Raw genomic sequence first — 24,573 nt, forward strand, 5'->3', positions numbered from 1 at the left:
TCGAACATTTCAAGATAAAAAGGTTATTGTCAGAAAGTTCCATTCCGACCATTTGTGTTCAGCAACAATACTTTACATATATAAACCCACTGTCCATGCATAATATAGGATGTCGTATATGAAATGAATTTTTTTTTGCAATAATTATGTTGCTCCTCCACGTAAGACTGATTTTTTACTTGCTTGGTGTGTATCACCCCCTAAAATGCGAACATATGCGAGGTTATAAAGGGAAAGCTGGTATTAACATTTTTGTTGTAAAATTCGCAGCAAATTGTTGAATATGCACTATTCGGTAAATATTTTATGAAAACTAGTGAGTCATAAAGACAGTCGTATAAAATGTGTAAATATAAGTATTTTGATTGCAACGAAACATACCTAAACAATCTCTGCCTTCAAGATCATTGATGCAGCCATATAAACAGTCACCATCGATATTACAACTCGTTCCTTTGTCCCCTTGCTGACAATTTGTAGGGCAATTGATATCACACATACTTCCATAAGAGTCTCCTGAGCATCCCTTGGAACAATAACCAGTCTTTTGTTCGCATTTGCTTTCTAAACACGAGAGGCTACATGATTTGTTGCAAGAAAGTCCATGGTAAGTTTTGTCTTTACAAGACAAACAGATATCTGAATCTAGCTGACAAGTTCCACAGTTTGGACCACACTGAATATCACACTTGTCTCCCCCAAATCCTTCTGCGCAACCATTGATACATACGCCAGCCAAAGTGCATTGCCCATTCCTGCAAATCCTACTGCAACTAATGCAGCTTTCATTGTCATGAAAAAAACCTTCGTTGCATGACAGGCATACTGATTTAGCATGTTGTAGACATGATGCGCATGTTTTGTCACAAGGGGTTGTGCAATTTTGACCCGAATATCCATCAACACATTCATGTGTACAGTTCCCCTGGTATCGTGAGCATGTGCGTTCTTTGCAATTATCCGAGCAAGGTAAGTTACATAATTGTTCGTAAAAGCCTGATTTACATTGGTCGCATTTATCGCCAGAAAAGTTAGGTAGACATTCACAAAAGCCATTGCTGTTGTCACAGGACGATGGGGTACATCCTACGCTGCAATTCCTGTCACAGTTAACACCGTATCTTCCATCCACACACGTATCACATTTCGCTGCTTCGAAGTTTGGGTGACATGAACAATTACCATCTTTTGAGCACAGTCCATTGACACATCCTAAAGAACATGGTACATTGCAGTATGCCCCATAATATCCTGACTGACATTCACTGCATGTATTTCCCGTATACCCAGCTCGACATTTGCAACTTCTGTCATCATTACAAACGCCGTCCTGACATCCCGGGGAACAAAGTGTTTGACAGGTTCTACCGTAGAACCCCGTTTTACAAGAAGTACAATCATTTGAAGTCGAACATCGGCAGTTATGATAAGTGCAATTAATATTACAATTTGGACCAAATTTTCCTTGTATACACGTCTCACATTTTATTCCTTCGAAGTTTGCTGTACATGTACGACATGTTCCATCATCATTACAGACTCCCCCATCACACCCAACTGAGCAACTCTTGCTACACTCACTGTTTATATCATAGAATGTAGCCTTGCAGCTGTAACAGTGTGTGCCTGTATCTTGTGCACACGAAGAACAGTAACCTTGACAGGGATTGTGACATCTATGGCCGTGTATTCCGTCAATGCAGCCATCAATACAAACACCGTCCAATATACATCGATCCACTCCTCCCTTACAGCACACACAGTTCAGATTGCAGTCCACCCCGTCTATAAAGACTGAAACGAAACAAATGTAAAACAAAGTTATTACCCGTATTGTTTTCTGCAGTATTTAACTTCAGATAAGAAAAAAGACATTTGATACGTAAATAAACAATTGACACATACCTCCCATACATGATCGAGTCAAGCAGAGCAAACAAAACATCCAAAATGCCATTCTGTCCTGGAGATGTATCTAATAGTTGTCTGCAACAGACAAAATGTGGATATAGGAAGTCATTTGTTGTATTATTGATTAAAAAAAGTCAAAATAAGTTTAATCCGTATTTGTTGAATGTCACCAACATTGCAATTAACAATTACAAAGCTATATTTATCAGTATAAGTACAATGTTGTCGTTGAACAATTCCATTGGTTTAGAATTTGATTTTTATAATGTCTCCTTATTTATCAGTTTAAAAAGAATGATAGGCGGAACGAAGTCTAATTTTCTGTATTTAGGTTGTTATGATGATTAAATAAAAATTTAATTATAGACAATAAAAACAGAGCTCATATTTACAAGCACCTTGAGTCTAAGGTTTGAGACCAAGTCTAATAGATGCATTTAAAATGTTTCAACAAAAAAGATATGTAAAGGTTACGGCATCCACAACCCAAGTTATTGATATTCTACTAAACCGCTAATTATAAAGCCGGATTGTAGAATTTAAATTGACTGTTTGTACTATCTTTTCAATGACCTGGTACAATACATAGCGTGCGGAATATGATTATAGCGTTGTAATTTATCTGCACGGTAGTTTATTACGGTTACGCCCTTTTTATTTGCTACGGTTCCGATCTGTCTGTTAATGTGCAAAAAGGAAAACAATCTCAAACATGATAAAATCAATAGTTTTGTTCAAAGACGTGTACATACTTGTTTAACCTGTTACATATTTAATCAATTTCACCATAAATGCCGATGCTAAAGATTTTTTAAAAATAAAACAATGAATTGTATGTTTGCGTCTTGAGTATGACATTAATGAATATGGTCGAAAATGTTATTGCTCTTTAAAATTATTTTACCTTGAATTTTTTATTCGAAGCGATTAAGAGTCTTACCTTAAACACATTTAATTAGCCAATGTGCTTTCATATTCCAGATATATCAGAAATGTCACTATATGTATACTCTAAAGAGGTTTCACATTGTGAATATATTGATGCACTGAGATATGAAAACCTTTAACAAGTATAAGTGTATAATGTATATTTACATCGATGAGCAATGTTATGAAAGCGCGTACGAGCAATTATCGTAAACTTAGAAATTTAGATAGATATTCAGCGAGTAACGATATAAACCCGTAAATATAAATCGGAAACCACGTTGCAAAATATTTCCAGACTTATAACTTGCTTGAAAAGTGTTACGATACATTCGTTGATAAGATAGTCATATGTATTATCTTACTCGTATATTTTCTATGTACACACTGAAATAATATTACGCAACGTTTTGAATAAAGAGAGTTCTTAAATGTAATAACTTAGGAAATTGTTTGTAAAAGTGGCAATCTCTAAACGTCTAAGCAAAAAGAGTAACATGAACTATGAATCAAGAGATACTTTATAAATGCTTTTATTTAAATCCAACATAAATAAACTTACGTAAGGCAACATAATTATTACAAAAAATAAAGTCAAAATAAAAAGGCACTAACCGATTGTTTTAATTATTACAGTCCACACTCACGACTAACATATTTATATTTCTTTCACGAACAGGAAGAAAATATCGCCACCAAGAAAAGTCATCTCGCTTTGCACTGCTTGAGTTATTTAGCGATCAGTATAAACAGTAACAAGATACAACAAGTTAAACATATTTTCAAAAGCGCACTCATGTGCTTTATTCGCTATAGGGTTATAAAGTTCCTGCGTTAATGTTTAAATCAAACTATAATCATTGCACTGTACGAAAAGTTTATTGTAACGACACAAAGTTTAAAATCACTCAAGTTTAAATGGGATAGTCGATTTAATAAGTAAAGTTTTATAAGATATGATGTTAAATAAATTTCAAACAGTGGGTTGGTGAGCGAGTGAGTGAGTGAGTGAGTCACTCACTCACTCGTGTCATGTCTAAAAATTATCACTTGTCTTACTTTTTAAACTATTAAAACATAATTTACATAGTATGACAGCAATAGTGTAGTTGATGCGCTTGACTTGATTAAACAATAAGAAAGGCAGGGTAAAACCTTTTTAACAGCATCAACAATTTGGGATTATTTTCTAATCCATACGATTAAACATGTACTGTATAAATGTTCAAACAAAACAAATTGATTCTTATACATACTTTGTGAGTGAATAAGCGGAAGAGGCCTTCTCCCGAACAAGGGGACACACATTCCTGTCCATATTTTAGTTTCAATCTATAATAGTTCAGTACCAACCCGGTTCAATATTTTCAGTTATATTCAACAATCAGCCATGCTGTTGGTTGACATTGCCGTCCATCGTTTTAGTAACAATCTTTTACAAGGCCGTGATGTTGATTGGCGGGAGGGGACAACAATCTCCGTCCATATATTTAGTTGTATTCACTAACACAGACCACTTAGACACGATGTTGCTATGCATGCGGAGCAGTTGTCCCGTAACCTTCCTTTTAATCGTTTCAGCTAAATCTCACAATCAGCCATGCTTTGATTGACAGGAGTTGACACCCCTCCCCGTCCATCTGATAAGTAACAATCTCTCGGGATGTTGATTTGAGGAAGGGGTCACCCCTTCCGCACCAGCCCTGTCTATCTTTTAATGTTTAATATCACATACAGACTCTGAGCCTCACAATTCTGGGGCACACAAAGCCGGCACCCTCCCCGTCCAGGACACGGTGCGGCTCCCGAAACCTCTTTATCCTTCATTAAGTCAATCAGATATGCTATTTGTTGAAAAGCGTTCACACATCTCAACCATGGCCAGTACCCGCACATTCCCTATTTTCAGTCACAATCTCTCAGTTAACCATGGTTTCCAAGAGATGGTAAGGTAAGATGCGGTTTTCCATGTTGCTATGATGATCATTATTTTACAAATTGTTTACTTTTATGAAATCTATTCTAGAATTGAGAGTTTTATACTTAATGTAGTTTTTCTAAAAATAATTATAAGATTCTGCTATCTTTGTTAGTTTTGGGCACACCAGATTGATTTTTCATTCTACGTAGTTACCGCACCTATTAATACTTGTTTTGTGCGACCTCACTTATCTTTAAACCGCAAACCGGATTGTTTTGTGGCTATTTACTTTGTTCAAGCTGCCAATCAATCGATAAGAATTTTCCTACACAGTGGCTCTAGTGGTTTGTCGTTTGGCGGAAGGATATTGGCGTGAATGCACGCGGTTATTGTGTTGTGGTACTGAAGAAGATTAAGGGCGTGGTTCGCAACTGGAGCCGTTCATTTGGCAGCGATGATGCACCGATGTTTTGTTTTTATGTTCAGTATGTCCCACACGCCAACCTTTGTTTTATGAGAATTTGTAGCTTAAAATAATTTTGCACAATGAATTTACTATCATATTTTTTTTAGTTTTAAAGGCAAAATACGTGCTGGGTTCTCGTTTAAGCAAATGAAAATGGCAAACGTATACATTGATGTTCTGCCTTCTAAATTCTTTAAGAGGCACAGTTAAACGTGCAGAGGCAGAAGAAAACTGGAAAAACGTAACTATCGGTAATGTTCACACCAATCGTATTTATTGAGATGATTCAGTGTATCAATAGTTAAATTAGTGCTCCTTGCTGAATTGCTGGATTTAAACCGATGACTTCCGAATTTACGCCATATATGAATGACATCTAAACCCCAAGGCTTCTAAAACGGAGGTATCACATTTTCCTGGACTTATTATTTCGTTTATGTCAATATTGAAAATACAAGCCATTAGTGCATTTTATTTTCATTCTTGTTATGTTATTTGTACGGTAAAGATTCCCTACTATGTTGTAATAGGTGATATGACACGCAATATCAAGCCATAATGAAGCCTACAGACACTTGGTGACCTCACACGCTCATGTGTTTGTCCTAGGTACATTCACATTCTGGTGAGTATCGTTCAATAGCCTTCTTGTCTTAACCAATATAAAGACAAAATTAATTCTGATTAAAATGTTTTATTCCTTCATGTGCATAAGTTGCTCAAAGATATACACCACTTCCTACCGAATTCAAACTGCAAATGCATAATTCTTTATAAAGTTCAACAATTGATACATATTAAATCGTACTTGTATATTTCTTATACAAATATATATATTAGTAATGAGTATACAATATAGATGATACGAACCATGTGTAAGTACATTTGTGAGATGATTTTGATACAAGTGTTGTAGTTATTTGAAATGTGAATGTGGTAGCATTTTTATTACTTTCACAGGTAAGATTTATTAACCAAACATCAAGAATGCCATGCCAATGTTGACAAATAAATATACCACAGAGTTTTGCAGGTGATTCAATGCGTATATATTCAAAATTCAACAATTAATAAATAAAATAACTAAATATCAAATATTAATATACACCAACTACAGTTTATTAAATGGAAATATTATTATATTTTTATATTAGATCATAGTATATTAATGAATTCAACAATCATATGTTACATGTAATTGAAATGTTATATTATCTAAATTATAAACTATTATTTGTAAAATGTTAACATAACTATTTACTTATATTTTAATAATATCAACATTCCTATTTGTTCAAATCAAGTGTTCATAATATGATGTCTATTTGGAACACTCATTCATATCACTATGTAAATTGGATGTCTAGATTATTTGAATATCAAAATTAACCTTATATCCTTTACTTAGCGTAGGCCATTATATTTAACAAAGCTAGTATACATTAAAAAAAATTAAACAAGATCTACCATATTTCTAATTTCTGTTAAAATTAAACAGAACGGATAAAATGTTTGAAAGAAATACTTTGAAATGTTAGTTTTGTTTTTGTTTTATTTTACTAGCATTTGTATATAATGTCTTTCACAAATTGTTTCAGATCAAAACTGTCATATATATTTAAGTAAATGTTTGTATTCTTACTATGTTTAAGCAGAAAATGTACATTTGAAAACATAATACAATAGAACTACAGTCGCTCGCCCAGTTCCAAATGCACAAGGCCTACTAGACTTAAACTGTATATACAAATATAACAAGTTTGGTTGGTTATACGCTAAGCCCCTGATATACATTATAAATAGTTAACAGGCCATCGTAACGTTCCTTTTTTCGAATTGTTTGATATCCGTTGAAATACTAATATGTTTCGGAATAAATTGTTAAACCAGGAGTGGTGAAATTGTTTATATGGTTTTGAACATTGCTTTGTATTCGTGAATTTTCCAAACTTGCATTATTTATATCGGACGCTCGCTGAAAAGATGAAACAACATACAAACAGATACGGGTATGATTCCAATTTTAAAGTATAATAATGTTAGAAGCCTCTTCAGTAATTAAAGATGTGAATACAATTTGGTAAACGTATACTTTATATGTAACTAGCAGAAATTTAAAACGCTAAGGTAGATTGCAATTCAAACAGAACACATACCAAAGACCTAGGATAGGATAAGACGCATTTTGACTCAGAAGACAGCAACAATTCAAAATCATTTTTCTTTCTCACCAAATAAGTGCATTAATTCATTAATTGGACACATGCAATTACAACCCCACCCCCACCCCCGTGCACACACACACTCCCGACACACACAAAAATACATACCCACTAATTTTGAAACAAATCAAACTAAAAATAGGGCAATTATTTCCCCCAAAATTGTATTTTCAACTTATAGGTTCTTTAAAGCAGGTTCATGGTTACCTTTTCGATGCTAGGCCTGTTCAAGTAATTTCTTTTGAACTAGTTATATTCATACTGTAAATAACCATGTTGCAAGTTAAAGCATTGCAGACCTTAAATGTCTCTATAAAACGTTGGAAAGTAAAATGATGTAAGACAATTCTAAAAACCACACGTAGGTCTTGCGTTGGATGTTCTGGGGGGGGGGGTGTTTGCATTATATTGTAGTGTTTTTATGGATTTTCGTAGTTTGGCTTTAGAATAACATTTACATTTTAAGTTCCATTTTGTCAGAAAGGGAGCCATGGTATGTTTTACTGGACAAGCCAAGCATCCTTAAATGTATCTACTATCCTGTTTGAATGTTGAGGCAGCCGACAGAAGTGCTTACTAAAACCAGCTTGTGAGCGCTTAACCCCAGTCGTGTAAACTGCTAAAAACATACGGGCATAAAAGAAGACGTCCTACAAAAATACCTGTTGCATGTATATAAACATTGTTTTGAAATAAGCTAAATATTTCACGATGCATATCAAAACTAAGACTGTAACAATACATAAACTATCGAAGTACACGTCTGACTTTTCAGTTTGTAAATAAAATGTCTCGTAACATCACAATTATCATGCAAATACTTCAAATTATAGCTTCTACTCTGAAATCACAGAATAATTTTCGTCAGCATTCATGTATGTTGGTTCGTTTGCTTGTCTTTGTAACTGTCCGTAGTTCATCTCGGTTTCACGCTGATCTTCCTGTTCTGTTACTGAAGTATAACACATCTAACAGATTGCAATGGAAATAATAACATACCCATATAGTGCATCCAACAGATGTCAAAAGAAATAATTACATTCCCATAAAGTGCATCTAACATATGTCAAAAGAAACAATTACATTCCCATATAGTGCATCTAACAGATGTCAAAAGAAATAATTACATTCCCATAAAGTGCATCTAAAATATGTCAAAAGAAATAATTACATTACCATATAACGCATCTCACATATTTTAGGGAAGATAATAACATTCTCGTGTATCACATCAAACATATTTCAAGGGAAATAAGAACATTCACATATAGCGCATCGAACAAATTTCAAGAGCACTAATAACATCCCCATATAGTGCATCTTTCATATTTCAAGGGAACTAAATGCGATTCCATATAGCACATCTAACTGATTTCAAGGAAATTTAAACATGTCCATATGCCTGTGTGTATTAAGCAGGAGCTATAATACGTGTTTTATGAACATTTGCTAAGTGCGTCCAGTTATTTTATTATTTTGAAATTGAAATTTGTGAATATAAGTATATACACCATGTATATAATATATATCTGATGTAATTTATTTCAAAAATTAATATTAAAACTTATATAACTTTATATACCTGATGGTGTAGACAGCCGTCTGTTCCACAGGTAGCAACCAGCAGCTGTGCAAATAAGTAAAATGCCCAAAACTCCAGATAAAGCTGCGAGAGCACTAATTGTGGAAGAACCAATGTAAATTCTTCTTTCTGAAAAACAAATCAACCGTATGATCACCAACAAGTAGCAAACTACAGTACAAGACTTCAAAGTGTTTATGTGTATTGCTGCGTTAAGATGTATTTCATATTTTCGACATCTTTCTGAATTAAATACATACACTTTCCTGTCCTGTTTGTATAATAATGATAAAATATCAACATTATGGATATTGGGCATTGGGTGCATATTAATATAATCGTGTAAATTAGAGTTAAAATGTCTGATCAAAGTAATAAAGGAGAATATTCGTTGTTTAGATAATTTACTAGCAGCAACGATGATAAAATAACATCGAGAACGCAATCAAAAATATCAAAGTATCAAAATACCACATTCGTGTAAGTAACTGATGTTTAAAGCATATTCCGGTATTTGAATTTTAAATTATCCATGGATGCAAGTATGCCTTGAAACGATTTTGAACATTGAAAACCCTGTCAATATTTAAATAACTATACTTTACTTATAAAAACATAGTAAAGTACAAAACTTTTTCGAGAAAAATCTGCTGAAAAAAATACATTCACAAAGCCCATTACCTTTGTCCCATAACGATGTGGTACATCCTACACTACATTTCCTGTCACAGTTAACACCGTATCTTCCATCCGCACATGCATCACATTTCGCTGTAATGAAGTTTGGGCGACACGAACAAGTACCGTCATCTGAGCACAATCCGTTAACACATCCTTCAGAACAGGAAACATTGCAGTATGCCCCGTAATATCCTGACTGACATGCACTGCATGTACTTTCTGTAAACCCAGATCGACATTTGCAACTTCCGTCATTATTACAAACACCATCATGACATCCCGGGGAACAAGGTGTTTGACAGAAGGTACTTCTACCATAGAATCCCGTTTTACAAGAAGTACAATCAGTTTCAGTCGAACAACGGCAGTTATGATGAGTGCAATTGTGTGTACAATCGGAACCGTATTTCCCTTGTATGCACGTCTCACATTTTGTTCCTTCGAAGTTTGCTGTACATTGACTACATGTTCCATTCTCATAGCAGGCTCCCCTATCACACCCGACTGGGCACTTCTTGCTACACGCACTAGTTGTATCATAAAATGAAGTCTTGCAGCTGTAACATGGACAACCTGTTGCTCGACTGCACGTAGAACAGTTACCGGGACAAGGTGTATTGCATGTATTGCCAAACTGTCCATTAACGCAGCCATCATAGCAATAGCCGTTTCCTTGGTCACATCGTGCATTCCCTCCAATACAACACGAGCATCTCAGCCCACAATACCTGTCTCCAAGTTTATCTCTAAAGAAATCCCCTAAAAGATAATCGTTTCAAACAGTCAACCACGTCTATAATATATTTCACTAAACAAACTGTTTTTAAACATTCATTAATATACTATTTATATTTTAATGTTTTTCATTGTTTGTCATATTTCAATTATGAATAAAACCATACGCATTATTGTACAGTAAACACAGTAAACACATACTATCTTTCCATGATCGTGCCAAGCAGACCAAACCAAATATCCAAAATATCATTATGTCCCGGAGATGGTTCATATAGTTGTCTGTAACAGACAAAAAGTACAGGTTTACGTACATTTATTATTTTCAATTATAAATTAATTTAGATTGCAGTACCATTATCGGTTTGAAAACACACATATACACAAGCACACATTGACGAACAAACGCACGACGCGAGCGCGCTCACACGCACACGGACACACACACGCACACACACGCACACGCCAATATAAAGAAACACTCCCTCTCCTCTTTATGTGTGCATTATTTTAAGCGTATCAAAAGCTAGCCCTAAGTCCTAAACTCAGACTGAATATTGACAAGTATAGTATCGATATCAACTTTTTCACATTGAAATAATCATTCTAAGCAATCATGCCCCTGACCAGTAGTTCTGTTTAGAGACTGTAGACATTATTTATATTCCAGATATAGAATAAATGCCTGTATTTGGCAATTGCGTATGCCGAAACCCATTTTATATGTCCAATCTAGTCATGCACAAAGACATGCATACTCTTTATGTTAGTATACAATTGTCAAACATCCGTACGAAAATATATCTAGAAAACATCAGCAAATTCAACACTCAGTGAGTGTCGCAAATCGATTTTAATAGTTCAAATAACGTCGATATCCCTAATCATAGTAACTGGGGTTTACCTATAAGTTTATTTTAAGCATTAACTTTATTATTAAGTTTCCTCAAGTCAACGTAGGGACAAGAGTGAGGTTGTGCTCACTAACTAGTGTAAACCCCCAGTAAATTGACTTTTTACTGACCGGTTCAAGGCGGTACTTAACAATCCTTGTTAAGCCCCTATTTTTTATAAAGTATACGGTGTTGTTTGTGGAGTTTTGTGCTGTAGTTACATGTTTCCGGTTTGCGATTGTTTGTATTACGTTTTGTGTTCTAGGTCTTTTGCGTTGACTCTGTGCTATTATACGGGGTTTATGTTTCAGCTTGCGACTACTGTGCTAGTTTTTGAAGTTTTTCACATGAATATTACAAGTATATCTTGCCCAATAATAAATTAATCAAAAATGTGTGTTTGTATGTGTGTGCGTGTGCTTGCGTGTGTGCGTTCGTGCATGCGTGCGTTCTTTTGTGTTGTTTCATTCAAAGGCAAAGGTTCCGGCAGCAATTTACACACTGACGATCTTGTTGCCCAGTATTTTATGACACATATACGTAGAAATAAATTGACTATTAAGTTACTGCAATTATACAGATTGTTTTGCTATTATTAAAAATTAAACTCCATGTTTTAAGGCGAACGGTCATTACTTGTTTTCAAGCTTGTACGACGGATTCGATTAATTTTATTTACACACACTCACCTTATTGCTATGAATTTAATGCCAAAATAAATAATGCAAGCTTAGGGTTAAAGACATGTATTCCTTTTGCATGCTCGATCACTTCTAATTTGAATTTAGAACCATCGAAAGTGATACGTAATTAAACAATTATGATGATAAAGATTATTCCAAATAAATATGTAATTGCCTTGATTGTTATCATGGAGAAGTTCATATCAGTAATCATCCCATTTCCAATTATCAATAATCACGTCCTGGTTAATCACCCAAAGCTTCAAAGGTGCTCTCTCACATATTTCATATCAATGACAAATTATCAAAACGTTAGTATAAATTCATTTACTGTATTAATTAGTATTAACATATAGAACACAAGAGCAGCACTCATTGGAATATTAATCGCAGACTACCATGCACTATTTTAATTTGATAAATATTGATAAACAGAATATAGTTTGGATGGTTTTCAGAAGAGGGCTAACTTCTGTTTAATTTACTTTTCAACATTTTTTTGTAATGTTTCTATTTATGTAAGTGGTGTAACTTTTCTCTTTTTTGAGGGGGCGGGGGTATTTGTGTATGTAATGTTAATATGTTTGTTTATATCGTTCATTGTCGTTTGGGCCCTTGCCTTGTGTCTCTAGTTCATGGTCGCCTGGGCCCTTGCCTTGTGTCTCTAGTTCATTTTTATTTTGGGCCCTTGCCTTGTGTCTCTAGTTTATTGTCGTTTGGGCCCTTGCCTTGTGTCTCTAGTTCATTGTCGTTTGGGCCCTAGCCTTGTGTCTCCAGTTCATTGTCGTCTGGTCCATTGCCTTGTGTCTCTAGTTCATTGTCGTTTGGGCCATTGACTTGTGTCTGTAGTTCATTGTCGTTTTGGCCTTTGCCTTGTGTCTCTAGTTCATTGTCGTCTGGTCCATTGCCTTGTGTCTCTAGTTAAAGTCGTCTGGGCCCTTGCCTTGTGTCTCTAGTTCATTGTCGTTTTGGCCTTTGCCTTGTGTCTCTAGTTCATTGTCGTCTGGTCCATTGCCTTGTGTCTCTAGTTCATTGTCGTTTGGGCCCTTGACATGTGTCTGTAGTTCATTGTCGTTTGGGCCCTTGTATTGTGTCTCTAGTTCATTGTCGTTTGTGCCATTGCCTTGTGTCTCGAGTTCATTGTCGTTTGGGCCCTTGCCTTGTGTCTCTAGTGCATATTCGTATGGGCCCTTGCCTTGTGTCTCTAGTTCATTGTCGTTTGGGCCCTTGCCTTGTGTCTCTAGTTCATTGTCGTCTGGGCCATTGCCTTGTGTCTCTAGTTCATTGACGTTTGGGCCCTTGCCTTGTGTCTCTAGTTCATTGTCGTCTGGGCCCTTGCCTCGTGTCTCTAGTTAAATGTCGTCTGGGCCATTGCCTTGTGTCTCTAGTTAATTGTCGTTTGGGCCCTTGCCTTGTGTGTCTAGTAAATTTTCGTTTGGGCCCTTGCCTTGTGTCTCTAGTTAATTGTCGTTTGGGCCCTTGCTTTGTATCTCTAGTTCATTGTCGTTTGGGCCCTTGCCTTGTGTCTCTAGTTAATTGTCGTCTGGGCCCTTGCTTTGTGTCTATAGTTAATTGACGTTTGGGCCCTTGCCTTGTGTCCCTAGTTAATTTTCGTTTGGGCCTTTGCCTTGTGTCTCTAGTTCATTGTCGTTTGGGCCCTTGCCTTGTGTCTCTAGTTCATTGTCGTCTGGGCCCTTGCCTTGTGTCTCTAGTTGATTGTCGTTTGGGCCTTGACTTGTGTCTCTAGTTCATTGTCGTCTGGGCCCTTGCCTTGTGTCTCTAGTTCATTGACGTTTGGGCCCTTGCATTGTGTCTCTAGTTCATTGTCGTTTGGGCCCTTGCCTTGTGTCTCTAGTTCATTGTCGTTAAGGCCCTTGCCTTGTGTCTCTAGTTCATTGTCGTTTGGGCCCTTGCCTTGTGTCTCTAGTTCATTGTCGTTGGGGGCCTTGCCTTGTGTCACTAGTTCATTGTCGCTTGGGCCCTTGCCTTGTGTCTCTAGTTCATTGTCGTCAGGGCCCTTGCCTTGTGTCTCTAGTTCATTGTCGTTTGGGCCCTTGCCTTGTGTCTCTAGTTCATTGTCGTTTGGGCCCTTGCCTTGTGTCTCTAGTTCATTGTCGTTTGGGCCCTTGCCTTGTGTCTCTAGTTCATTGTCGTCTGGGCCCTTGCCTTGTGTCTCTAGTTCATTGTCGTTTGGGCCCTTGCCTTGTGTCTCTAGTTAATTGTCGTTTGGGCCCTTGCCTTGTGTCTCTAGTTGATTGTCGTTTGGGCCCTTGACTTGTGTCTCTAGTTAATTGTCGTCTGGGCCCTTGCCTTGTGTCTCTAGTTAATTGTCGTCTGGGCCCTTGCCTTGTGTCCCTAGTTAATTGTCGTCTGGGCCATTGACTTGTGTCTCTAGTTAATTGTCGTTTGGGCCCTTGACTTGTGTCTCTAGTTCATTGTCATTTGGGCCCTTGCCTTGTGTCTCTAGTTCATTGTCGTCTGGATCCTTGCCTTGTGTCTCTTGTTCATTGTTGTTTGGACCCTTGACTTGTGTCTCTAGTTCATTGTCGTTTGGGCCCTTGCCTTGTATCTCTAGTTCATTGTCGTTTGGGCCCTTGCCTTGTGTCTCTAGTTCATTGTCGGTTGGACCCTTGCCTAGTGTCTCTAGTTAATTGTCGTCTGTGCCTTTGCCTTGTGTCTCTAGTTCATTGTCGTCTGTGCCCTTGCCTTGTGTCTCTAGTTCATTGTCGTTTGGGCCCTTGCCTTGTGTCTCTAGTTCATTGTCGTCTGGGCCCTTGCCTTGTGTCTCTAATTAATTGTCGTCTGGGCCCTTGCCTTGTGTCTATAGTTAATTGTCGTTTGGGCCCTTGCCTTGTGTCTCTAGTTCATTGTCGTTTGGACCCTTGCCTTGTGTCTCTAGTTATTTGTCGTCTGGGCCCTTGCCTTGTGTCTATTGTTAATTGTCGTCTGGGCCCTTGCCTTCTGTCTCTAGTTCATTGTCGTTTGGGCCCTTGCCTTGTGTCTCTAGTTCATTGTCGTTTGGGCCCTTGCCTTGTGTCTCTAGTTCATTGTCGTTTGGGCCCTTGCCTTAATTTCTAGTTAATTGTCGTTTGGGCCATTGCCTTGTGTCTCTAGTTCATTGTCGTCTGGGCCCTTGCCTTGTGTCTCTATTTAATTGTCGTTTGGGCCCTTGCCTTGTGTCTCTAATTCATTGTTGTTTTGGCCCTTGCCTTGTGTCTCTAGTTAATTGTCGTTTGGGCCCTTGCCTTGTGTCTCTAGTTCATTGTCGTTTGGGCCCTTGCCTTGTGTCTCTAGTTAATTGTCGTCTGGTCCCTTGCCTTGTGTTTCTAGTTCATTGTTGTTTGGGCCCTTGCCTTGTGTCTCTAGTTCATTGTCGTTTGGGCCCATATTGTGTCTTTAATTTATTGTCTTTTGGGACCTTGCCTTGTGTCTCTAGTTCATTCTCGTTTGGGCCTTTGCCTTGTGTCTCCAGTTCATTGTCGTTTTGGCCTTTGCCTTGTGTCTCTAGTTCATTGTCGTTTTGGCCTTTGCCTTGTGTCTCTAGTTCATTGTCGTCTGGTCCATTGCCTTGTGTCTCTAGTTTATTGTCGTTTGGGCCCTTGACATTTGTCTGTAGTTCATTGTCGTTTGGGCCCTTGCTTTGTATCTCTAGTTCATTGTCGTTTGGGCCATTGCCTTGTGTCTCTAGTTAATTGTCGTCTGGGCCCTTGCTTTGTGTCTATAGTTAATTGACGTTTGGGCCCTTGCCTTGTGTCCCTAGTAAATTTTCGTTTGGGCCCTTGCCTTGTGTCTCTAGTTCATTGTCGTCTGGGCCCTTGCCTTGTGTCTCTAGTTAATTGTCGTCTGGGCCCTTGCCTTGTGTCTATAGTTAATTGTCGTCTGGGCCCTTGCCTTGTGTCTCTAGTTCATTGTCGTTTGGACCCTTGCCTTGTGTCTCTAGTTAATTGTCGTCTGGGCCCTTGCCTTGTGTCTATAGTTAATTGTCGTCTGGGCCCTTGCCTTCTGTCTCTAGTTCATTGTCGTTTGGGCCCTTGCCTTGTGTCTCTAGTTAATTGTCGTTTGGGCCCTTGCCTTGTGTCTCTAGTTCATTGTCGTTTGGGCCCTTGCCTTTATTTCTAGTTAAATGTCGTTTGGGCCATTGCCTTGTGTCTCTAGTTCATTGTCGTCTGGGCCCTTGCCTTGTGTCTCTATTTAATTGTCGTTTGGGCCCTTGCCTTGTGTCTCTAGTTCATTGTTGTTTTGGCCCTTGCCTTGTGTCTATAGTTCATTGTCGTTTGGGCCCTTGCCTTGTGTCTCTAGTTCATTGTCGTTTGTGCCCTTGCCTTGTGTCTCTAGTTAATTGTCGTCTGGGCCCTTGCCTTGTGTTTCTAGTTCATTGTTGTTTGGGCCCTTGCCTTGTGTCTCTAGTTCATTGTTGTCTGGGCCCTTGCCTTGTGTCTCTAGTTCATTGACGTTTGGGCCCATATTGTGTCTTTAATTTATTGTCTTTTGGGCCCTTGCCTTGTGTCTCTAGTTCATTGTCGTTTGGGGCCTTGCCTTGTGTCCCTAGTTAATTTTTGTTTCGGCCCTTGCCTTGTGTCTCTAGTTCATTGTCGTTTGGGCCCGTGCCTTGTGTCTCTAGTTCATTGTCTGGGCCCTTGCCTTGTGTCTCTAGTTCATTGTCGTTTGGGCCCTTGCCTTGTGTCTCTAGTTCATTGTCATTTGGGCCCTTGCCTTGTGTCTCTATATCATTGTCGTCTGGGCCCTTGCCTTGTGTCTCTAGTACATTGTCGTCTGGGCCCTTGCCTTGTGTCTCTATTTAATTGTCGTTTGGGCCCTTTCCTTGTGTCTCTAGTTAATTGTCGTCTGGGCCCTTGCCTTGTTTCTCTAGTTAATTGTCGTTTGGGCCCTTGCCTTGTGTCTCTTGTTCATTATCGTCTGGGCCATTGCCTTGTGTCTCTAGTTCATTGTCGTCTGGGCCCTTGCCTTGTGTCTCTAGTTTATTGTCGTTTGGGCCCTTGCCTTGTGTCTCTAGTTCATTGTCGTTTGTGCCCTTGACTTGTGTCTCTAGTTCTTTGTCGTTTGGGACCTTGCCTTGTGTCTCTAGTTCCTTGTCGTCTGGGCCCTTGCCTTGTGTCTCTAGTTCATTGTCGTCTAGGCCCTTGCCTAGTGTCTCTGGTTCATTGTCGTTTGGACCCTTGCCTTGTGTCTCTAGTTCATTGTCGTTTGGGCCCTTGCCTTGTTTCTCTAGTTCATTGTCGTTTGGGCCCTTGACATGTGTCTGTAGTTCATTGTCGTTTGGGCCCTTGTATTGTGTCTCTAGTTCATTGTCGTTTGTGCCATTGCCTTGTGTCTCGAGTTCATTGTCGTTTGGGCCCTTGCCTTGTGTCTCTAGTGCATTTTCGTCCGGGCCCTTGCCTTGTGTCTCTAGTTCATTGTCGTTTGGGCCCTTGCCTTGTGTCTCTAGTTCATTGTCGTCTGGGCCCTTGCCTTGTGTCTCTAGTTCATTGACGTTTGGGCCCTTGCCTTGTGTCTCTAGTTCATTGTCGTCTGGGCCCTTGCCTCGTGTCTCTAGTTAAATGTCGTCTGGGCCATTGCCTTGTGTCTCTAGTTCATTGTCGTTTGGGCCCTTGCCTTGTGTCTCTAGTAAATTTTCGTTTGGGCCCTTGCCTTGTGTCTCTAGTTAATTGTCGTTTGGGCCCTTGATTTGTATCTCTAGTTCATTGTCGTTTGGGCCCTTGCCTTGTGTCTCTAGTTAATTGTCGTCTGGACCCTTGCTTTGTTTCTATAGTTAATTGACGTTTGGGCCCTTGCCTTGTGTCCCTAGTTAATTTTCGTTTGGGCCCTTGCCTTGTGTCTCTAGTTCATTATCGTTTGGGCCCTTGCCTTGTGTCTCTAGTTCATTGTCGTCTGGGCCCTTGCCTTGTGTCTCTAGTTCATTGTCGTTTGGCCTTGACTTGTGTCTCTAGTTCATTGTCGTCTGGGCCCTTGCCTTGTGTCTCTAGTTCATTGTCGTTTGGGCCCTTGCATTGTGTCTCTAGTTCATTGTCGTTTGGGCCCTTGCCTTGTGTCTCTAGTTCTTTGTCGTTTGGGCCCTTGCCTTGTGTCTCTAGTTCATTGTTGTTTGGACCCTTGCCTTGTGTCTCTAGTTCATTGTCGTTTGGGCCCTTGACTTGTGTCTCTAGTTAATTGTCGTCTGGGCCCTTGACTTCTGTCTCTAGTTAATTGTCATTTGGGCCCTTGACTTGTGTCTCTAGTTAATTGTCGTCTGGGCCCTTGACTTGTGTCTCTAGTTCATTGTCGTTTGGGCCCTTGCCTTGTGTCTCTAGTTCATTGTCGTTTGGGCCCTTGCCTTGTGTCTCTAGTCCATTGTCGTTTGGACCCTTGCCTAGTGTCTCTAGTTAATTGTCGTCTGGGCCCTTGCCTTGTGTCTCTAGTTCATTGTCGTCTGGGCCCTTGACTTGTGTCTCTAGTTCTTTGTCGTTTGGGACCTTGCCTTGTGTCTCTAGTTCATTGTCGTCTGGGCCCTTGCATTGTGTCTCTAGTTCATTGTCGTCTAGGCCCTTGCCTAGTGTCTCTGGTTCATTGTCATCTGGGCCCTTGCCTTGTGTCTCTGGTTCATTGTCGTTTGGATCCTTGCCTTGTGTCTCTGGTTCATTGTCGTTTGGGACCTTGCCTTGTGTCTCTAGTTCATTGTCGTCTGGGCCCTTGCATTGTGTCTCTAGTTCATTGTCGTCTAGGCCCTTGCCTAGTGTCTTTGGTTCATTGTCATCTGGGCCCTTGCCTTGTGTCTCTGGTTCATTGTCGTTTGGACCCTTGCCTTGTGTCTCTAGTTCATTGTCGTTTGTGCCCTTGCCTTGTGTCTCTAGTTAATTGTCGTTTGGGCCCTTGCCTTGTGTCTCTAGTTAATTGTCGTTTGGGCCCTTGCATTATGTCTCTAGTTCATTGTTGTTTGGGCCCTTGCCTTGTGTCTCTAGTTCATTGTCGTTTGTGCACTTGACTTGTGTCTCTAGTTCATTGTCGTTTGGGCCCTTGCCTTGTGTCTCTAGTTCATTTTCGTTTGGGCCCTTGCCTTGTGTCTCTAGTTCATTGTCGATTGGGCCTTTCCCTTGTGTCTTTAGTTCATTGTCGTCTGGGCCCTTGCCTTGTGTCTCTAGTTCATTGTCGTTTGGGCCCTTGCCTTGTGTCTCTAATTCTTTGTCGTCTGGGCCCTTGCCTTGTGTCTCTAGTTCATTGTCGTTTGGGCCCTTGCCTTGTGTCTATAGTTCATTGTCGTCTGGGCCCTTGCCCTGTGTCTCTAGTCAATTGTCGTTTGGGGCCTTGCTTTGTGTCTCTAGTTAATTGTCGTCTGGGCCCTTGCCTTGTGTCTCTAGTTAATTGTCGTCTGGGCCCTTGCCTTGTGTCTCTAGTTAATTGTCGCCTGGGCCCTTGCCTTGTGTCTCTAGTTAATTGTCGTCTGGGCCCTTGCCTTGTGTCTCCAGTTACTTGTCGTTTGGGCCCTTGACTTGTGTCTCTAGTTCATTGTCGTCTGGGCCCTTGACTTCTGTCTCTAGTTCATTGACGTTTGGGCGCTTGCCTTGTGTTTCTAGTTCATTGTCGTCTGGGCCCTTGACTTGTGTCTCTAGTTAATTGTCGTTTGGGCCCTTGCCTTGTGTCTCTAGTTAATTGTCGTTTGGGCCCTTGACTTGTGTCTCTAGTCAATTGTAGTTTTGGCATTTGCCTTGTGTCTCTAGTCAATTGTCGTTTAGGCCTTTGCCTTGTGTCTCTAGTTCATTGTCGTCTTGGCTCTTGCCTTGTGTCTCTAGTTAATTGTCGTCTGAGCCCTTGCCTTGTGTCTCTAGTTCATTGTCGTTTGGACCCTTGCCTTGTGTCTCTAGTAAATTGTCGTTTGGGCCCTTGCCTTGTGTCTCTTGTTCATTGTCGTCTGGGCCCTTGACTTGTGTCTCTTGTTAATTGTCGTTTGGGCCCTTGCCTTGTGTCTCTAGTTCATTATCGTCTGGGCCCTTGCCTTGTGTCTCTAGTAAATTGTCGTTTGGGCCCTTGCCTTGTGTCTCTAGTCCATTGTCAATTTTGCCATTGCCTTGTGTCTCTAGTTCATTGTCGTTTGGGCCCTTTACTTGTGTCTCTAGCTCATTGTCGTCTGGGCCCTTGCCTTGTGTCTCTAGTTCATTGTCGTTTCGGCCATTGCCTTGTGTCTCTAGTTTATTGTCGTGTGGGCCCTTGCCTTGTGTATCTAGTTCATTGTCGTTTGGGCCCTTGCCTTGTGTCTCTAGTTTATTGCCCTATGCGCCCATGACTTGTGTCTCTAGTTCATATTCGTCTGGGCCCTTGATTTGTGTCTCTTGTTCATTGTCGTCTGGGCCCTTGCCTTGTGTCTCTAGTTCATTGTCGTTTGGGCCCTTGCCTTGTGTCTATAGTTCATTGTCGTTTGGGCCCTTGCCTTGTGTCTCTAGTTCATTGTCGTTTGGGTCATTGCCTTGTATCTCTAGTAAATTGTCGTTTGGGCCCTTTCCTTGTGTCTCTAGTTAATTGTCGTCTGGGTCCTTGCCTTGTGTCTCTAGTTCATTGTCCTTTGGGCCCTTGACTTGTGTCTCTTGTTCATTGTCGTCTGGGCCCTTGACTTGTGTCTCTAGTTCATTGTCGTCTGGGCCCTTGACTTGTGTCTCCAGTTCATTGTCATTTGGGTCCTTGACTTGTGTCTCTTGTTCATTGTCGTTTGGGTCCTTGACTTGTGTCTCTAGTTCATTGTCGTCTGGGCCCTTGACTTTTGTCTCTAGTTACTTGTCATTTGGGCCCTTGACTTGTGTCTCTTGTTCATTGTCGTCTTGGCCCTTGACTTGTGTCTCTTGTTAATTGTCGTTTGGGCCCTTGCCTTGTGTCTCTAGTTCATTATCGTCTGGGCCCTTGCCTTGTGTCTCTAGTTCATTGTCGTTTGGGCCCTTGCCTTGTGTCTCTAGTTCATTGTCAATTGTGCCATTGCCTTGTGTCTCTAGTTCATTGTCGTTTGGGCCATCGCCTTGTGTCTCTAGCTCATTGTCGTCTGGGCCCTTGCCTTGTGTCTCTAGTTCATTGTCGTTTCGGCCATTGCCTTGTGTCTCTAGTTCATTGTCGTATGGGCCCTTGCCTTGTGTCTCTAGTTCATTGTCGTTTGGGCCCTTGCCTTGTGTCTCTAGTTTATTGCCCTTTGTGCCCATGACTTGTGTCTCTATTTCATTTTCGTATGGGCCCTTGACTTGTATCTCTAGTTCATTGTCGTCTGGGCCCTTGCCTTGTGTCTCTAGTTCATTGTCGTTTGGGCCCTTGCCTTGTGTCTATAGTTCATTGTCGTTTGGGCCCTTGCCTTGTGTCTCTAGTTCATTGTCGTTTAGGCCATTGCCTTGTATCTCTAGTAAATTGTCGTTTGGGCCCTTGCCTTGTGTCTCTAGTAATTGTCGTCTGGGCCCTTGCCTTGTGTCTCTAGTAATTTGTCCTTTGGGACCTTGACTTGTGTCTCTTGTTCATTGTCGTCTGGGCCCTTGACTTGTGTCTCTAGTTCATTGTCCTTTGGGCCCTTGACTTGTGTCTCTTGTTCATTGTCGTCTGGGCCCTTGACTTGTGTCTCTAGTTCATGTCGTCTGGGCCCTTGACTTGTGTCTCCAGTTCATTGTCATTTGGTCCTTGATTGTGTCTCTTGTTCATTGTCGTTTGGGTCCTTGACTTGTGTCTCTAGTTCATTGTCGTCTGGGCCCTTGACTTTGTCTCTAGTTAAATATATTATAGACGTGGTTGACTGTTTGAAACGATTATCTTTCAGGGGATTTCTTTAGAGATAAACTTGTAGACAAGTATTGTTGGCTTGGGCTGAGATGCTTGTGTTGTATTGGAGGGAATGCACGATGTGACCAAGGAAACGGCTATTGCTATGATGGCTGCGTTAATGGACAGTTTGGCAATACATGCAATACACCTTGTCCCGGTAACTGTTCTACGTGCAGTCGAGCAACAGGTTGTCCATGTTACAGCTGCAAGACTTCATTTTATGATACAACTAGTGCGTGTAGCAAGAAGTGCCCAGTCGGGTGTGATAGGGGAGCCTGCTATGAGAATGGAACATGTAGTCAATGTACAGCAAACTTCGAAGGAACAAAATGTGAGACGTGCATACAAGGGAAATACGGTTCCGATTGTACACACAATTGCACTCATCATAACTGCCGTTGTTCGACTGAAACTGATTGTACTTCTTGTAAAACGGGATTCTATGGTAGAAGTACCTTCTGTCAAACACCTTGTTCCCCGGGATGTCATGATGGTGTTTGTAATAATGACGGAAGTTGCAAATGTCGATCTGGGTTTACAGAAAGTACATGCAGTGCATGTCAGTCAGGATATTACGGGGCATACTGCAATGTTTCCTGTTCTGAAGGATGTGTTAACGGATTGTGCTCAGATGACGGTACTTGTTCGTGTCGCCCAAACTTCGTTACAGCGAAATGTGATGCATGTGCGGATGGAAGATACGGTGTTAACTGTGACAGGAAATGTAGTGTAGGATGTACCACATCGTTATGGGACAAAGGTAATGGGCTTTGTGAATGTCTTTTTTTCAGCAGATTTTTCTCGAAAAAGTTTTGTACTTTACTATGTTTTTATAAGTAAAGTATAGTTTGTTTAGATATTGACAGGGTTTTCAATGTTCAAAATCGTTTCAAGGCATACTTGCATCTATGGATAATTTAAAATTCAAATACCGGAATATGATTTAAACATCAGTTACTTACACGAATGTGGTATTTTGATACTTTGATATTTTTGATTGCGTTCTCGATGTTATTTTATCCTCGTTGCTGCTAGTAAATTATCTAAACAACGAATATTCTCCTTTATTATTTTGATCAGACGTTTTACCTCTAATTTACACGATTATTTTAATATGCACTCAATGCCCAATATTCAAAATGTTGATATTTTATCATTATTATACAAACAGGACAGGAAAGTGTATGTATTTAATTCAGAAAGATGTCGAAAATATGAAATACATCTTAACGCAGCAATACACATAATCACTTTGAAGTCTTGTACTGTAGTTTGCTGCTTGTTGGTGATCATATGGTTGATTTGTTTTTCAGAAAGAAGAATTTACATTGGTTCTTCCACAATTAGTGCTCTCGCAGCTTTATCTGGAGTTTTGGGCATTTTACTTATTTGCACAGCTGCTGGTTGCTACCTGTGGAACAGACGGCTGTCTACACCATCAGGTATATAAAGTTATATAAGTTTTAATATTAATTTTTAAAATAAATTACATCAGATATATATTGTATACATGGTGTATATACTTATATTCACAAATTTCAATTTCAAAATAATAAATTAACTGGACGCACTTAGTAAATGTTCATAAAACAACGTATTATAGCTCCTGCTTAATACACACAGGCATATGGACATGTTTAAATTTCCTTGAAATCAGTTAGATGTGCTATATGGAAATGCATTTAGTTCCCTTGAAATATGAACGATGTACAATATGGGGATGTTATTAGTGCTCTTGAAATCTGTTCGATGCGCTATATGTGAATGTTCTTATTTCCCTTGAAATATGTTTGATATGATACACGAGAATGTTATTATCTTCCCTAAAATATGTGAGATGCGTTATATGGTAATGTAATTATTTCTTTTGACATATTTTAGATGCACTTTATGGGAACGTAATTATTTCTTTTGACATATGTTAGATGCACTATATGGGAATGTAATTATCTCTTTTGACATCTGTTAGATGCACTGTATGGGAAGGTGATTATTACCCTTGCAATATCTTAGATGCACTATATGGGAATGTAATTATTTCTTTTGACATATGTTAGATGCACTATATGGGTATGTAATTATTACCCTTGAAATCAGTTAGATGCACTATATGTGAATGTAATTGTTTCTTTTGACATATGTTAGATGAACTTTATGGGAATGTAATTATTTCTTTTGACATCTGTTGGATGCACTATATGGGTATGATATTATTTCCATTGCAATCTGTTAGATGTGTTATACTTCAGTAACAGAACAGGAAGATCAGCGTGGAACCGAGATGAACTACGGACAGTTACAAAGACAAGCAAACGAACCAACATACATGAATGCTGACGAAAATTATTCCGTGATTTCAGAGTAGAAGCTATAATTTTAAGTATTTGCATGATAATTGTGATGTTACGAGACATTTTATTTACAAACTGAAAAGTCAAACGTGTACTTCGATAGTTTATGTATTGTTACAGTCTTAGTTTTGATATGCATCGTGAAATATTTAGCTTATTTCAAAACAATGTTTATATACATGCAACAGGTATTTTTGTAGGACGTCTTCTTTTGTACCCGTATGTTTTTAGCAGTTGGGAAATGTGTTTACACGACTGGGGTTAAGCGCTCACAAGCTGGTTTTAGTAAGCACTGCTGTCGGCTGCCTCAACATTCAAACAGGATAGTAGATACATTTAAGGATGCTTGGCTTGTCCAGTAAAATTCTCTGGTTCCCTTTCTGACAAAATGGAACTTAAATTGTAAATGTAGTTCTAAAGCCAC

General features: G+C 39.5%; 2 protein-coding genes across 2 annotated transcripts; one reads left to right on the forward strand and one right to left on the reverse strand.

Annotated features, from left to right (window-relative positions):
• Window positions 1–9,142: 9,142 nt before the first annotated feature.
• LOC128205218 (uncharacterized) lies at window positions 9,143–10,358 on the reverse strand. The gene is made up of 2 exons (XM_052906720.1): window positions 9,711–10,358; window positions 9,143–9,158 (listed from the first exon to the last, which is right to left on the reverse strand). The coding sequence occupies exon 1, from the start codon at window positions 10,350–10,352 to the stop codon at window positions 9,738–9,740; it is 615 nt and encodes a 204-aa protein (XP_052762680.1). The 5' UTR covers window positions 10,353–10,358; the 3' UTR covers window positions 9,143–9,158; window positions 9,711–9,737.
• Window positions 10,359–11,730: 1,372 nt separating this feature from the next.
• Window positions 11,731–24,163, forward strand: LOC128204535 (multiple epidermal growth factor-like domains protein 10). Its single transcript, XM_052905948.1, has 4 exons — window positions 11,731–11,740; window positions 21,794–22,558; window positions 23,112–23,240; window positions 24,048–24,163. The coding sequence occupies exons 1-4, from the start codon at window positions 11,731–11,733 to the stop codon at window positions 24,161–24,163; spliced, it is 1,020 nt and encodes a 339-aa protein (XP_052761908.1).
• The last annotated feature ends 410 nt before the right edge of the window (window positions 24,164–24,573 follow it).

This window comes from Mya arenaria, chromosome 10 (assembly GCF_026914265.1).
Source record: "Mya arenaria isolate MELC-2E11 chromosome 10, ASM2691426v1".
NCBI classification, from domain to species: domain Eukaryota; kingdom Metazoa; phylum Mollusca; class Bivalvia; order Myida; family Myidae; genus Mya; species Mya arenaria.